A 12,665-nucleotide genomic window follows, 5' to 3' on the forward strand; every position below is an offset into this window, starting at 1 on the left:
ACATGCCCAAGTGATAATGATTTAATTAAACATGCTTACTATATGCTTTCGTAAATATCAAATTATAATTTCTTTTAAATTATACATTAACAAGTAGTATAATTTTTATTAGGCACTAAAAAATTATTTCTCGGAGTAATTGTTCCCAAGAAATTTATAATTTTAAAAAAGAATCAAAGAGTAGAAAAAATGAGAGGTAGAAAAAAGGTAAATAAAAAAAGAAAAAAGAAAAAAAAGTGAATGAGACATAACAGCCGTTTCTTCAGACACGTTGCATTTCTTTTTCATCAAAGAGAAAAGAGAATCAAAAAATTATACTAGGTGCAGAAACACAAAGTGGTGACACATTTCACCTTCTCATATTTTTCTCTGAATTTTCTTGATCCTACCGCTCTAACTCCTCTATACCATTCAACCCCCAAAACCCCGTATTTTTTTTGGTGTTTTTTTTCACCATTGATTTTCTTTTTTGGGTAAAGAATTATTAATCTTGTTACATTTTTCTTTGAACAGATATTTAAAGTTAGTTATGGGAAAAAGAAAGAGAAAAGCTGACCTCAACAAGACTCCTCCTCCTTCAGGTATAATACCTTATTAATGCTTCTTATGGTCTTTATTTCTTTTTTCTTTCTTCTTTTTGTTTTTTATTGTGAGTTTTTGGCATTTGATTGTTGATAAGCCTTACATGTTGTAATTTATTGTGTTTATTACAAACCAATTTTCTTAATTCTACAAGAGGAGGGGATGTATAAAAAATTCATTATTTATTAGTTGAGAATGAAGTGGGAGGACAACCACGAGTTCTAAGGCTCAGAATTTTAGGGGAGGAAAAAATGCAAAAAGTGATTTTTTCCATTTGGCTAAGTTTTAGTCGTTATCTCGTACTTGTGCTGATGGGAATTAGAAGGTACGCCGTGGAATAGTCAAAATGCGTGCAAGCTGGCCCGATGCCACCGTCATTTTAATTTTTTTTTTCTAAAAAAATGGGATGCTAGTAGTTGTCGCAAACAAAAGCCTGGTATTTAAGTGGAGAAGGTTAGAGGGGTGGACCCATTATCCACCGAGTTTCGAATCGTGCGCCACTAGCCCTCAAGCTTTTTTGAAATGGGATGCTAGTAGTTGTTGTAGTTTTTGTTATTATTATTATTATTATTCTTTTTTTGTGCTAGAAGTGTTGGGGAATGTTGTGCATCAAAATTGGACGGTGCTATGGCGATAGTTTGGTGACAAATAAGGAGTGGTTTCTATTTTTAGAAAAAGCTTATTGCGTTTCTTTTATTTTTGCAAACTTTTTATAACCTGATTGCTTCTGGGAACATATCTTGGTTCAGTCTTATGAATAATCTAATCGCCTTTTGTTGGAAGGTTTAGCTTCTATCAAACTTTGGTGTCCTGAGTTTGGTGAATGGAATGTTAGTGCAAGGTTCTGTTTCCCAAAGTTCGAGTAGTTGGCTTTTGATGATTTTTTTATGACGGTGATGTCTAGGCTTGAGGTTGTGTTCTTGATGATTATATTGGATTGAATGTGTGAAAGTTGATAAACTTTTTTGAGGCATATGAGTTAACTGTAAAAATATTTGACAATTTGTCAAAAGTTATCATCGGATCGTTGGAACATTTTACTTTCAATATTACGATATATAATTGTTACTCAGTACGAGACCAGGTTTATTGATTTGGCCCATCATGCTCATTTTATACTTCCCACTGATATATATATATATATATATATATATATATATATATATATATATATATATATATCGCTAGCCATTATGATACTTCTGGAAGTGAATTTTATAGCCCAAGATGGGACTAGCCGACTAGCATAGATTGCTAACTTCTTTCTTCCTTATGCATTAATTGACGAATAAGGTTGCCATCCTTTGATATTTGTTACATGTAGCCATGTTTGAGATCCTCTTTTGTTTCTATTGAAAATCAAGATATTTTATGTCGTTAACAATAGAATGTAATTTTGATTCATTTTTTATATTTAGGTTAACTGTATAGAATAGTATTGAGAATATTTTCAACAATTATGTTATGTAATTAGGAATCCAACAATTAAGAAAGCCTCCTTATCCTCCTGGTGTCCAAATCAACGTGTATACCTCGATTAATATATCGAGTAGCTCGCTATAGCCTACAAGCACAGGTCGAGTGAATCTGCTTTTCAAAGCTGAAGCTATGGAGATTTGGTCTTTGGCTTTTTACGTTGCATGTGTTCAAGCCTAAGTTGCCTGCTTTTCTTCTAATTGAACAGGATTTTTTCTGAAATGGAAGCTTTATGACATTACAGTGTTTTTTTTATGTGAGATATTAGCATGACATAAAAATTTTAGGAGTGATTTTTGTTGTCTCTGTATTCTATTCCTCAGTTGCCCGCCCCCTAACTAGCGAAAGGAAATCTATGTTTTAGACTTCTCACTTCTCTTTAAGTTTCCTGGAGAAATGACAAGTTGTCATTGCAGACCTGATGCCACCCTCGCCCAGAATGGATGCATTATCGAAACAGGTTTTCTTGTTTCTCCATCTCATAATGGAATTCAATAATTTCTTTCAGTCTTCCTTGGTCAATTGATGACAGAGATAAAATAAATGTTAACTTTGTCTTCTTTCTAAGAAATCCTTTTTTGCAATGTTGAGCAGAAATTCTCTCATCAAGTCGACAACAGTGGTATGAAGTCTTTCTTATCCATTGCGGATATCGTAGATGGTCCTGTGAAGGTAACCCAAGGCCAACAGTCATCTATTGTTCACCGTCGAAATATTGACATTCTAAAGTCTTTGAGGCATCCCCGTCACTATGGCCGCCATTATTCCCGACGGAGATCTGCTACTAATGCTGAGGCATCAACTTCCCATGGTGGTCATACACCTTCTTATGATGAGAAGTTGTCCTTAAAAATGGCAAGCAAATGCTATTCAGATTCTGGACATGACACAGGTGCATCTTATGTCCTTAACACTTAAGGGTCGTTTGGTACAATAGTGGGTTATTCCGGGATATCCCCCATGGGATTAGTTATCTCACCTTCTATATGGGATAGCTAATCCCACAATTTTAGTGTAAAAGTTATCCCGGGATTAGCTAATACCCTAAACCAAACATGGGATGAAATTAATCCCAAACTTTATCCCGAGATTATTATTCTTTTCCCATGTGCCAAACGACCCCTTATTCTTTTAATCTGGACCTCATACAAATACCTAGTAGTTTCACATTAACCTTTGTGCTCGTGGAGGCCGATTCCTTGCCATGATACAAGGCAAGAGGTAATTTCTATTAGAAACTCAGAGGTTGATCTAGGATTTGAACTTTATGGGTTCCTACAGTGACCTCGAGTAATATACGATTAACAACTGGGTTCACAGTTAAATGTTTATAGATATTTAGTGGATTTCATAATACATATACAGGGTTCGGGCAAAAGCTACTGGGTTGGGTTCATGTGAACCCATATGTTACTATGTAGACTCGCCTTTGTAGAAACTCAATGTTACATCATAATTAGAATTTCTCGTTTCATTGTTGTATCTGTCTAGCATGATTCTGTTAAATCTACTTTAAAATTAGAGCTTGAAACACATCTTTTGATACTCTTTCCAACATCTCACTTGACGTTCCTTGCATTCTCCGGTCAGAGAATAGGCAAAGAGCAGTTCATAAACCAGAAGGAGCTCCATCCAGTTCATTGGCAACGAGGATAATATCATCTGATGCGGGGAAACTCTTTTGCGTATTATGCCAGAAGTTTCTGAAGGAGGACCCTTACATCATGCTTGAAAACAATTTACCTGTAGGCGAGACTTGTGTTGTGGCTGTTTTAGCTTGTGGTCATCTTTACCATGCTGATTGTTTGGAACGGAGAACAAACCGTGAAGATAGACAGGATCCGCCCTGTCCAATTTGTCTCGGCTTGGTTTCTCAGGTTGATGCTTCAGTAGAACAAGAGTAGGTCAGCTTTTGTGCCTGGATACCGATAATCTTTTTGAAGATTAGATGTATTTAGAGGGAAACGCGGTTGAGCGATTAAGAATCATCTAGAGAGATACAATCTTGTAAATGATTTTCGATGCTTTTTATCTGCAAATATAGTATAGGAAGGAGTTGAAATGGTAAATGGCATCCTGTATGGGGGGCTTTTCTTCTTCACAATGTAAGACTTCAAGCTACTAGATCAATGCCCATGTATATATTTTTCCAGCTATTGGGTGGTTCTATTTGAGTATGCATGTTTCTAAGTGCTTGACGCTTTGGATCACTGGTGACTCCGCCAGTGGCGGAGCCAGGATTTTTATTAAGGGGAGTCAAAATATAAAGAAATTAACTCACCAAGAAGTCAAGGGGTGTCATTATATAGTATATATATATTTTAAATTACCGAGTTAAACAAGTGTAATTCTCCGAGAAAAGGGTGTCGGTTGACACCCCATGGATGCATGTGGCTCCGCCACTGGACAACGCAACACATGATGTGTAGATAAGGTGCACGAAAGATAAAGGGGCGGATTCATTATTCACCTAGTTTCTAATTGTGTGCCAACTGGCCCTCTGGAATTATAAAAAATATGAATTTGTTTTTAGCATTCATCTCCTTGTTTAAAATATCAAACAGCATAAATATAGCAGCAATGAAGGAGCTGTACAGTAGAATTTATTCAAAAATGCAGCATCTAATGATTTAGCAGGGTTGAAGATGTAACCAAAGTCAGAGCAATGTAAAGTCTCATTTATTTAAAAACCTTATGTATGATTTTGGACACTGATTATGCAATCAATGTGAGTGGATGACTTATAGTAAACATAATAAGTAGTAACTGTGATCCAGGATATAGTTGAAGAGCATGGATTTGTTATCAAGCATTGTTTCAGAGAAGCGAATAGACCTGTTGATAAACTAGTAAGTCTCAACCATAGACCATAGTAGTGATATGATCCATATCTTCAACTCTTTTGCTGATTTCAATGATCATGCACAACTTTTGGGATGCCAAACTCAATATGTAACTTTTTGCACATAAATGATCAATGGAGACAATGTTTTAACCAAAAAAATGTATATAGATTGAACCTCTTTAGCTTCTTGATGTGTTTATTTTTATTTTACTTTTTGAATTTCCTTGGTAAATATTTCTGCTTCCGTCACTAACATAACAACAACAACCAGGTTAAAGTAGTTCTCAAAATTAGCTCAAGTACTATAAGGGGTCGTTTGGTATGAGGTATAAGAAAGTACCTTAATACTCTGTTTGGTTGGCAAATCAGGTTTAAGTTATCTCGGTGTTATTTTTAACACTGGGATAACTTATACCTTATAGAAGGTGGGGTAATTAGCACATGTATAACTTATACATTCTTCTTAGAAATTATACAAATGTCATTCTTAATACAACATACCCAACAATGAATAAACAACAATCCCAGCATAACTAATCCCAGCATAACTTATCCCAATATAACTTATCCCAATATAACTTATACCGGTATAAATCGTATTCCAACCAAACGACCCCTAAGTTAACAAATTTCACTGAGGACCAATATGCAATTTTTTTTACAAGTTGTACTCTGTTGGGGTTCTTACTTGGCAAATTATCAATGATTGTACTGGACTCGCATGCCAAAATATGTTGACTTTAATTTTTCACTCCAAGTAGTCAAATAGTCAATCATAATTCACAATCCATGTGGTCACAAAATAATATGATGTCAATTTTTTCAAATGAGTTTTGTCCTTTTATTCTAGAGTATTTCGGTATATGTTTCAATTGTTATTCTATTTTCTCTATTGACCCCTCTACATATAAGTTCCTTCTCAGATTCGTCCTCCTCCTTTTCCCATTATATATTGACCCCATTTGATCTTATGACAGGACGTCTTCATTTTTTAATTACATAGTAACTTTTTATACTAACCTCTGTTTCAATTTACGTGTCTTAGTTACTGTCCGGAGAATCTACGAGGCTCATCTTTGACCACAATTTTTCTTAATATTTTATAAGTATTTGGAAATATAAAGTATTATCGCATACAATATTTTATATGTATTTTTCAAATATGTAAATTTTACTTTAAAAAATTTAAAAAATCTATGTCTAATTTCATGATCAAAATTAAGAACTTTTACCCTCGTACTCCGAATCAAGCCACAGAGAATGTATATTTTTAGGAGCAAAGTACAACGTATGAAGGGGACAATACGCTAAACCGACAATTTTCAAAACCGCAAAGGGCTAAATATACCTCTCTACTTTCAAATATTGTTTACCTGTATACTATTGGGCTATCCATATCCCTACTGTTATACTTTGGAACAAAAATACCCCTATTGTCATACTTTGAAACAAAAATACCCCTATTTTGGACGGAGTGCCACATGACAACACCACATTAAAACGACCCATTTCTTTTTTTTACCCGATCCATTTTTAAAAAAACCCACAACCCGACCCCTATTTTCATTTTTTTCCAGTTTATTTTTTAAAATTTCAGTTTTTAAAAAACGAAAATATTTTGTTAAAAAACAAAACAAAAAAATTATGTTTTTACAAATTTGTTTTTCTAGTTTTTACAAAACAATTTTTTTAAAAAAACTGAAAAAAAAATTCAAAAATGAAAATATTTTGTTGAAAATAATGTTTAAAAAACGAAAATATTTTCTTATTGGGGTAGGATGGTGAAGTGGAGGTTAGCGTCTGGAGTTCCGTGTGACAAGAGAGTGCCACTGATTCTCAAAGGTAAGTTCTATAAAACGGTGGTTAGACCGACAATGATATATGGGGCTTAGTGTTGGCCTGTTAAGAACTCACATATCCAGAAGATGAAAGTAGCAAAAATGAGGATGTTGAGGTGGACCGGGCACACTAGGATGGATAAGATTAGGAATGATGACATTCGGGAGAAGGTGCACGTAGCTCCCATTGATGACAAGATGCGGGAAGCGAGATTCAGATGGTTTGGACATGTTCAGAGGAGAAGCCTAGATGTTCCGGTAAGGAGGCGTGAGCGACTAGTTGTGGAGAGAACGAGAAGAGGTAGAGGGCGACCTAAGAAGTATTGGAGAGAGGTGATCAGACATGATATGACGAGGCTTCAGATTTCCGAGGTCATGGCACTTGATAGAAGTTGTAGAGGTCGAGCATTAAGGTTGTAGGTTAGGAGGTAGTTGAGTCTTGCCTTACTAATACCGCTGTGAGACTAGTCTAGTAGGGTTTTTGTCTAAGATAGCTAGTGGCAATGTTGTGTCTTATTATTTTTCAGTGCATGACCTATTTACTTGCTATCAGTTTTGCTTTGCCTCTTTCTTCCGTATTTCACGTTTTCCTATTTTTCTTATGACTTTCTTATGATTTATGTGGTGATACTAATATTGTCTATATTTGTCTTTTGTTCTTTTGAGCCGAGGGTCTTTCGAAAACAACCTCTCTATCCCTTCAGGGTAAAGGTAAGGTCTGCGTACTCACTACCTTTTCCAGACCCCACTAGTGGGATTCATTGGGTTGTTGTTGTTGTGTGTGCGTGTATATGTATATATATATATATATATATTTCAAAAATAAACATTGTTATCAGTGATTTATTATAAAACAATTTGTCAAAAATTGATAACTCAAGCTAGGGACCTCCGAATTCGATTTCGGGCATACGCCCAGGTCCCAAACCACGATACGGGCCCACTAGGACTGTCAAAATATGGATCCGGTTCTATTTGCTCAAAACGTTGACCTAAGTCAACTCAAATTAATTTTTAAGGCAAAATTCTTATTTTTATCAGTTTTTAACATTAAAGCTTTTCGAAAAAAATACCCGGATAGTGCACGTAAATTGAGGAGGGCTAAGATGATATTTTTGAGGCTTCAAAACACAAAATTAGGTTCTAAAATATAAGATGACCTATCAGGTCATTACAATCATTGATTTCAGGTCAAAGTTTAAAATGTCGAACTCCCAATCTGCCCCTCTAAACATGGATGCTGAGTCTGACCACCATGGCAAGAACAACAATGTGGTGCCCCGTAATGAGGTGCCCCCAATCGATCCCAACGAAATTTCGGCTGCAGACTTAATCGATGCCAACTCACATGTTGGCACGTCTGCGGGGGAGTCCGATCGGTAGCCAAACATACACGTGACGGTGAAGGAGATGGGGTCAACTTGTGGGTGATCTTCAAAATGCTGCAGGCTCAGCAGGGAGCAATAACCCAATTGCAGAACCAAAGCCGCAGACCCAGTAGAGTTGAGCCCAAACCATCCCGGGAAAACACTCGCTGAAATGAACCAGCCACAGATTAGCCAAATGAAGCTGAACCCGGGACCAACCCTGAGATAATAAAGATACTCGAGGAATTGACAAAACGGGTAGAAACGGGAGAAACTAAAATTGAAGCCAACGACAAGAAGGTGGAGACCTACAACTCTAGGGTCGACTGAATCCCGGTAGCACCACCGATACTGAAAGGCCTAGATTCCAAAAATTTTGTTTAGAAACCTTTCCCTTCAAGCGCAGTGCTGAAGCCAGTCCCAAAGAATTTCCGCATGCCCGAAATTCCTAAGTACAACGGAACAACTGACTCAAATGAACATGTGACTCCTACATGTGCGCCATGAAGGGGAATGACTTGGAGGACGATGCGATCGAATCTATCCTGTTGAAAAAGTTCGAAGAGACCTTGTCAAAAAGAGCTATGATATGGTATCACAACTTACCACCCAATTTTATTGACTCGTTTGCTATGCTTGCGAATGCTTTTGTTAACGCACACGCCGGAGCCATCAAGGTCGAGACTAGGAAGTTGGACCTTATTAAGGTAAAGCAAAGAGATAACGAGAGGCTCAAGGAGTTCGTGTTACGGTTTCAAATGGAAAGGATGGACCTGCCACCAATGGCAAATGATTGCGCCGTTTAGGCCTTTACTCAAGGACTCAATACTCGGAGCTCATTGGCTTTGCAGCAGTTGAAGCAAAATCTAGTAGAATATCCAGCTGTAACTTGTGTCGATGTGCATAACCGGTATCAATAAAAAATTAGGGTCGAAGATGATCAGCTTGGGGCCCCTTCCGGGTCTATTTATCATGTTCAAGCTAGTGACAGATCCAAAAGAGACATTGACCGTAAACCAAGGTCTAGTAGAGATCGATACCAACCATACAACGGTGATCGTAGAGGTAACAAGTTTGGACAAAACCCTATAATAAGTGAAAGGAGAAATGTCTGAAGCCAAAATAACTGGGACTCATGAGTAAAAGTAGTTTCAACAGACCCACCGAGCCTAAGGAAGCACCGAGTTTATCGGAGTACTACTTCAACGTCGATGCTGCTGCCATCATATTTGCGATCGGACGCCTGAAAGACACCAAGTGCCTCGACCTTTACAGTCTGATCCTACCCAAAGAAACCCCAACCTAATGTGTAAGTATCATAGCACTCACGTCCATAGAACTGAAGATTGACGACAGTTGAGAGAAGAAGTTGCCCTGTTATTCAACAACGGGCACCTCCGAGAGTTCCTGAGCGATCGCGCCAAAAATCATTTTAGGAATAAAGACTCCAATAAGCAGATCGAGCAGGAGGAACCTCAACACGTCATTAATATGATCATCGGTAGGATCGACGTCCCTCAAGGACCAATGTTGAAGCACACTAAGGTGTCCATCACGAGGGAAAAATGGACTCGAGATTACATGCTAGAGGGAACCGTATACTTCATGATGAGGACACTGAGGGAATCGAGCAGCCACACAATGACACATTGGTAATATCTGTACTCAAAAATAAATCTCGAGTTAAGCATGTGTTAATTGATCCAAGTAACTCGACCAATATCATCCGATCGAGGGTCGTAGAACAGCTGGGCCTACAAGACCAAATTGTGCATGCAGTCCTAGTTCTAAACGAATTCAAGATAGCATGTGAGACCACCAAATGGGAGATAACCTTGTTGGAACCATTCAGGAAACAAAATTCTCCATGATTGAAGGAGATATGAGATACAATGCTCTGTTCGAGAGGCCATGATTCACAACATGAGGGTAGTATCCTCGACACTATGTCAGGCATTGCAATTCCCAACATCAGGAGGAATTAAAACGGTTTATGGAGAGCAACCGGATGCAAAGGAGATGTTTGCGGTCAAGGAGGTTATCCCTATATCCACACTTTTAACATCAAAGGGTTTGAGTTCGATCGCCAAGGGGGAAACCAAATAGCAATCACCGATACCGACCCCGGTCAAACTAGAGAAGTAGGGGACAATGAGGATGACAACTACGGAGTCCCCAGGTATTTCATAGTCCTTGATGATTCCGACGCCACCAAATCAATGGTCGAAGAACTAGAGAAAGTCATATTGATCGAGCACCTGCCTGATCGTAAGGTATACCTGGGCACGGGGTTAAATCCTGAGCTTAGGAAAACACTCATTAAATTTATTATAGCTAACATATATTGTTTCGCTTGGTCCCACCTCGATATGACAGGGATCCTGCCGGAAACAACTACTCACAAGCTGAGCCTAGATTTGAAGTTCCACCCGGTCAAATAGAAAAGGAGGCCTCAGTCCGAAGTCAAGCATGCATTCATCAAAGACGGGGTATCTAAACTCCTTAAAATAGGGTATATTCGGGAGTTTAAGTACCCGGATTGGTTAGCAAATGTAGTGGTAGTCCCTAAAAAGGGGAATAAATTAAGAATGTGTGTAGACTACAAAGACTTGAATAAGGCCTGCCTCAAGGACTCTTTCCTTTAGCCCAACATCAACCGCATGATCGATGCGACAGCATGCCACAATATCCTCGATTTTCTTGATGCCTATTCTGGGTACAACCAAATTTGAATGGACCTGGGCGATCAGGACAAAACATCCTTCATCACTAAGTATGACACCTACTGATATAACGTAATGCCATTCAGACTAAAAAAAAACACTGGTGCCACTTACCAACACCTAGTAAATCGGATGTTCGAAGAGCAAATAGGAAAATCAATGGAGGTTTACATTGACGATATATTAGTTAAGTCCCTGCGAGCATATGACCGTTTGAAACATTTACAGGAAACCTTCAACATATTGAAGAAATACAATATGAAGCTGAACCCGGAAAAATGCACATTCAGATTCGGGTCCGGAAAATTCCTCGAATTTATGGTGTCCAACTGGGGAATCGAGATTAATCCCGATAAGATCAAGGTCATCGAGGACATCACCATTGTAGACAATGTCAAGCCTGTTCAAAGATTAATCGGGCGCATAGCCGCTTTGGGTTGATTCATCTTGAGGTCCTCCAACAAGAGCCATCGGTTCTTCTCACTGTTGAAAATGAAGAATAACTTCTCATGGACCTCGAAGTGCCAACAAGCCTTGGAGGAACTCAAGCGGTACCTCTCAATCCCACTTTTGCTTCATGCTCCGAAGGCAGTCGAACAGTTGTACCTGTACTTAGCAGTATCCAAGGTAGAGGTAAGTGGAGTCCTGGTCTGGGAAGAGGAAGGTACGCAATTTTATATCTATTATGTTAGCAGAACTCTAGGCAAGACCGAAACTAGGTATCCTCACCTAGAAAAATTGGCGCTCGCTTTGCTAAGCGCCTCTAGGAAGCTAAAATCGTATTTTCAATGCCATCCCATATGTGTTGTGACTACTTATCCATTAAGAAACATAATGCATAAATCCAAGATCTCGGGACGATTGGCCAAATAGGCCGTAGAGATCAGCGGGTACGATATCGAATATCAACCCCGAACCGCCATCAAGTATCAAATTTTGGCAGACTTCATGTTGACCCTAACTCCTGAGGCCGAGAAGGAGTTTTTGTTGAACTCGGGGATTTCCTCTGGAATCTGGACCCTCTTTATGGACGGTGCCTCGAATGCAAAGGTATCCGGTCTTGTCATCGTGTTGAAGCCACCGACGGGTAATGTAGTTAGACAGTCTACAACAACAACAACAACAACAACAACAACAACCCAGTGTAATCCCACTAGTGGGGTCTGGGGAGGGTAGTGTATACACAGACCTTACCCCTACCCCGAAGGAGTAGAGAGGTTGTTTCCAAAAGACCCTCGGCTCAATAAGACAAAAGGACAAAAAAAACAATATTAGTAACACCACAGAAATAATATGAAAGAAATACATATATATATGAAAAATAAGAACAACATGAAATCAAGAGGAATGATACCAAGCAAAAGCAAAATAGTATCCTTACCAAACTAGTCCCCCAAAGTTATGACATAAGACAATACTCAGCTACCTCCTAGCCTACAACCTTAATACTCGACCTCCACATATTCCTATCAAGTGTCATGTCCTCGGTAATCTGAAGCATCGCCATATCCTGCCTAATCACCTCCCCCAATACTTCTTAGGGCTCCCTCTACTTCTTCTCGAGCCCTCTACAACCAGCCATTCACACCTCCTTACCGGAGCATCTGGGCTTCTCCTCTGAACGTGCCCGAACCCCCTGAGCCTTGCTTCCCGCATCTTGTCATCAATGGGAGCCACACACACCTTCTCTAGAATATCATCATTCCTAATCTTATCCATCCTACTATGCCCGCATATCCACCTCAACATCCTCATTTCTGCTACCTTCATCTTCTGGATATGTGATTTCTTAACCGGCCAACACTCAGCCCCATACATCATGGCCAGCCTAACC

The 12,665-nt window shown here is 38.7% G+C and overlaps 1 protein-coding gene across 3 annotated transcripts; it reads left to right on the forward strand.

The window, feature by feature from the left end:
• Positions 1 to 256: 256 nt before the first annotated feature.
• LOC107812705 (uncharacterized) lies at positions 257 to 4,214 on the forward strand. 3 transcript variants are annotated; one of them, XM_016637868.2, is made up of 5 exons: positions 257 to 339; positions 514 to 581; positions 2,475 to 2,518; positions 2,653 to 2,950; positions 3,649 to 4,214. In XM_016637868.2, exons 2-5 carry the CDS (start codon positions 530 to 532, stop codon positions 3,960 to 3,962), a joined length of 708 nt encoding a protein of 235 aa, XP_016493354.1. In that variant the 5' UTR covers positions 257 to 339; positions 514 to 529; the 3' UTR covers positions 3,963 to 4,214. The 3 variants fall into 3 exon arrangements, with proteins under 3 accessions (XP_016493354.1, XP_016493360.1, XP_016493346.1); XM_016637874.2 differs by lacking the exon at positions 257 to 339 and having other exon boundaries at positions 346 to 581; positions 2,382 to 2,518; XM_016637860.2 differs by lacking the exon at positions 257 to 339 and having other exon boundaries at positions 346 to 581.
• The last annotated feature ends 8,451 nt before the right edge of the window (positions 4,215 to 12,665 follow it).

This window comes from Nicotiana tabacum, chromosome 9 (assembly GCF_000715075.1).
Source record: "Nicotiana tabacum cultivar K326 chromosome 9, ASM71507v2, whole genome shotgun sequence".
Lineage (NCBI taxonomy): Eukaryota > Viridiplantae > Streptophyta > Magnoliopsida > Solanales > Solanaceae > Nicotiana > Nicotiana tabacum.

Coding starts and splice junctions, on each gene's coding strand:
- LOC107812705 (XM_016637868.2), top strand. CDS start 530: ATGGGAAAAAGAAAGAGAAAAGCTGACCTCAACAAGACTCCTCCTCCT. Junction 582..2,474: donor CAAGACTCCTCCTCCTTCAG/GTATAATACCTT, acceptor TTGTCATTGCAG/ACCTGATGCCACCCTCGCCC. Junction 2,951..3,648: donor AGATTCTGGACATGACACAG/GTGCATCTTATG, acceptor TTCTCCGGTCAG/AGAATAGGCAAAGAGCAGTT.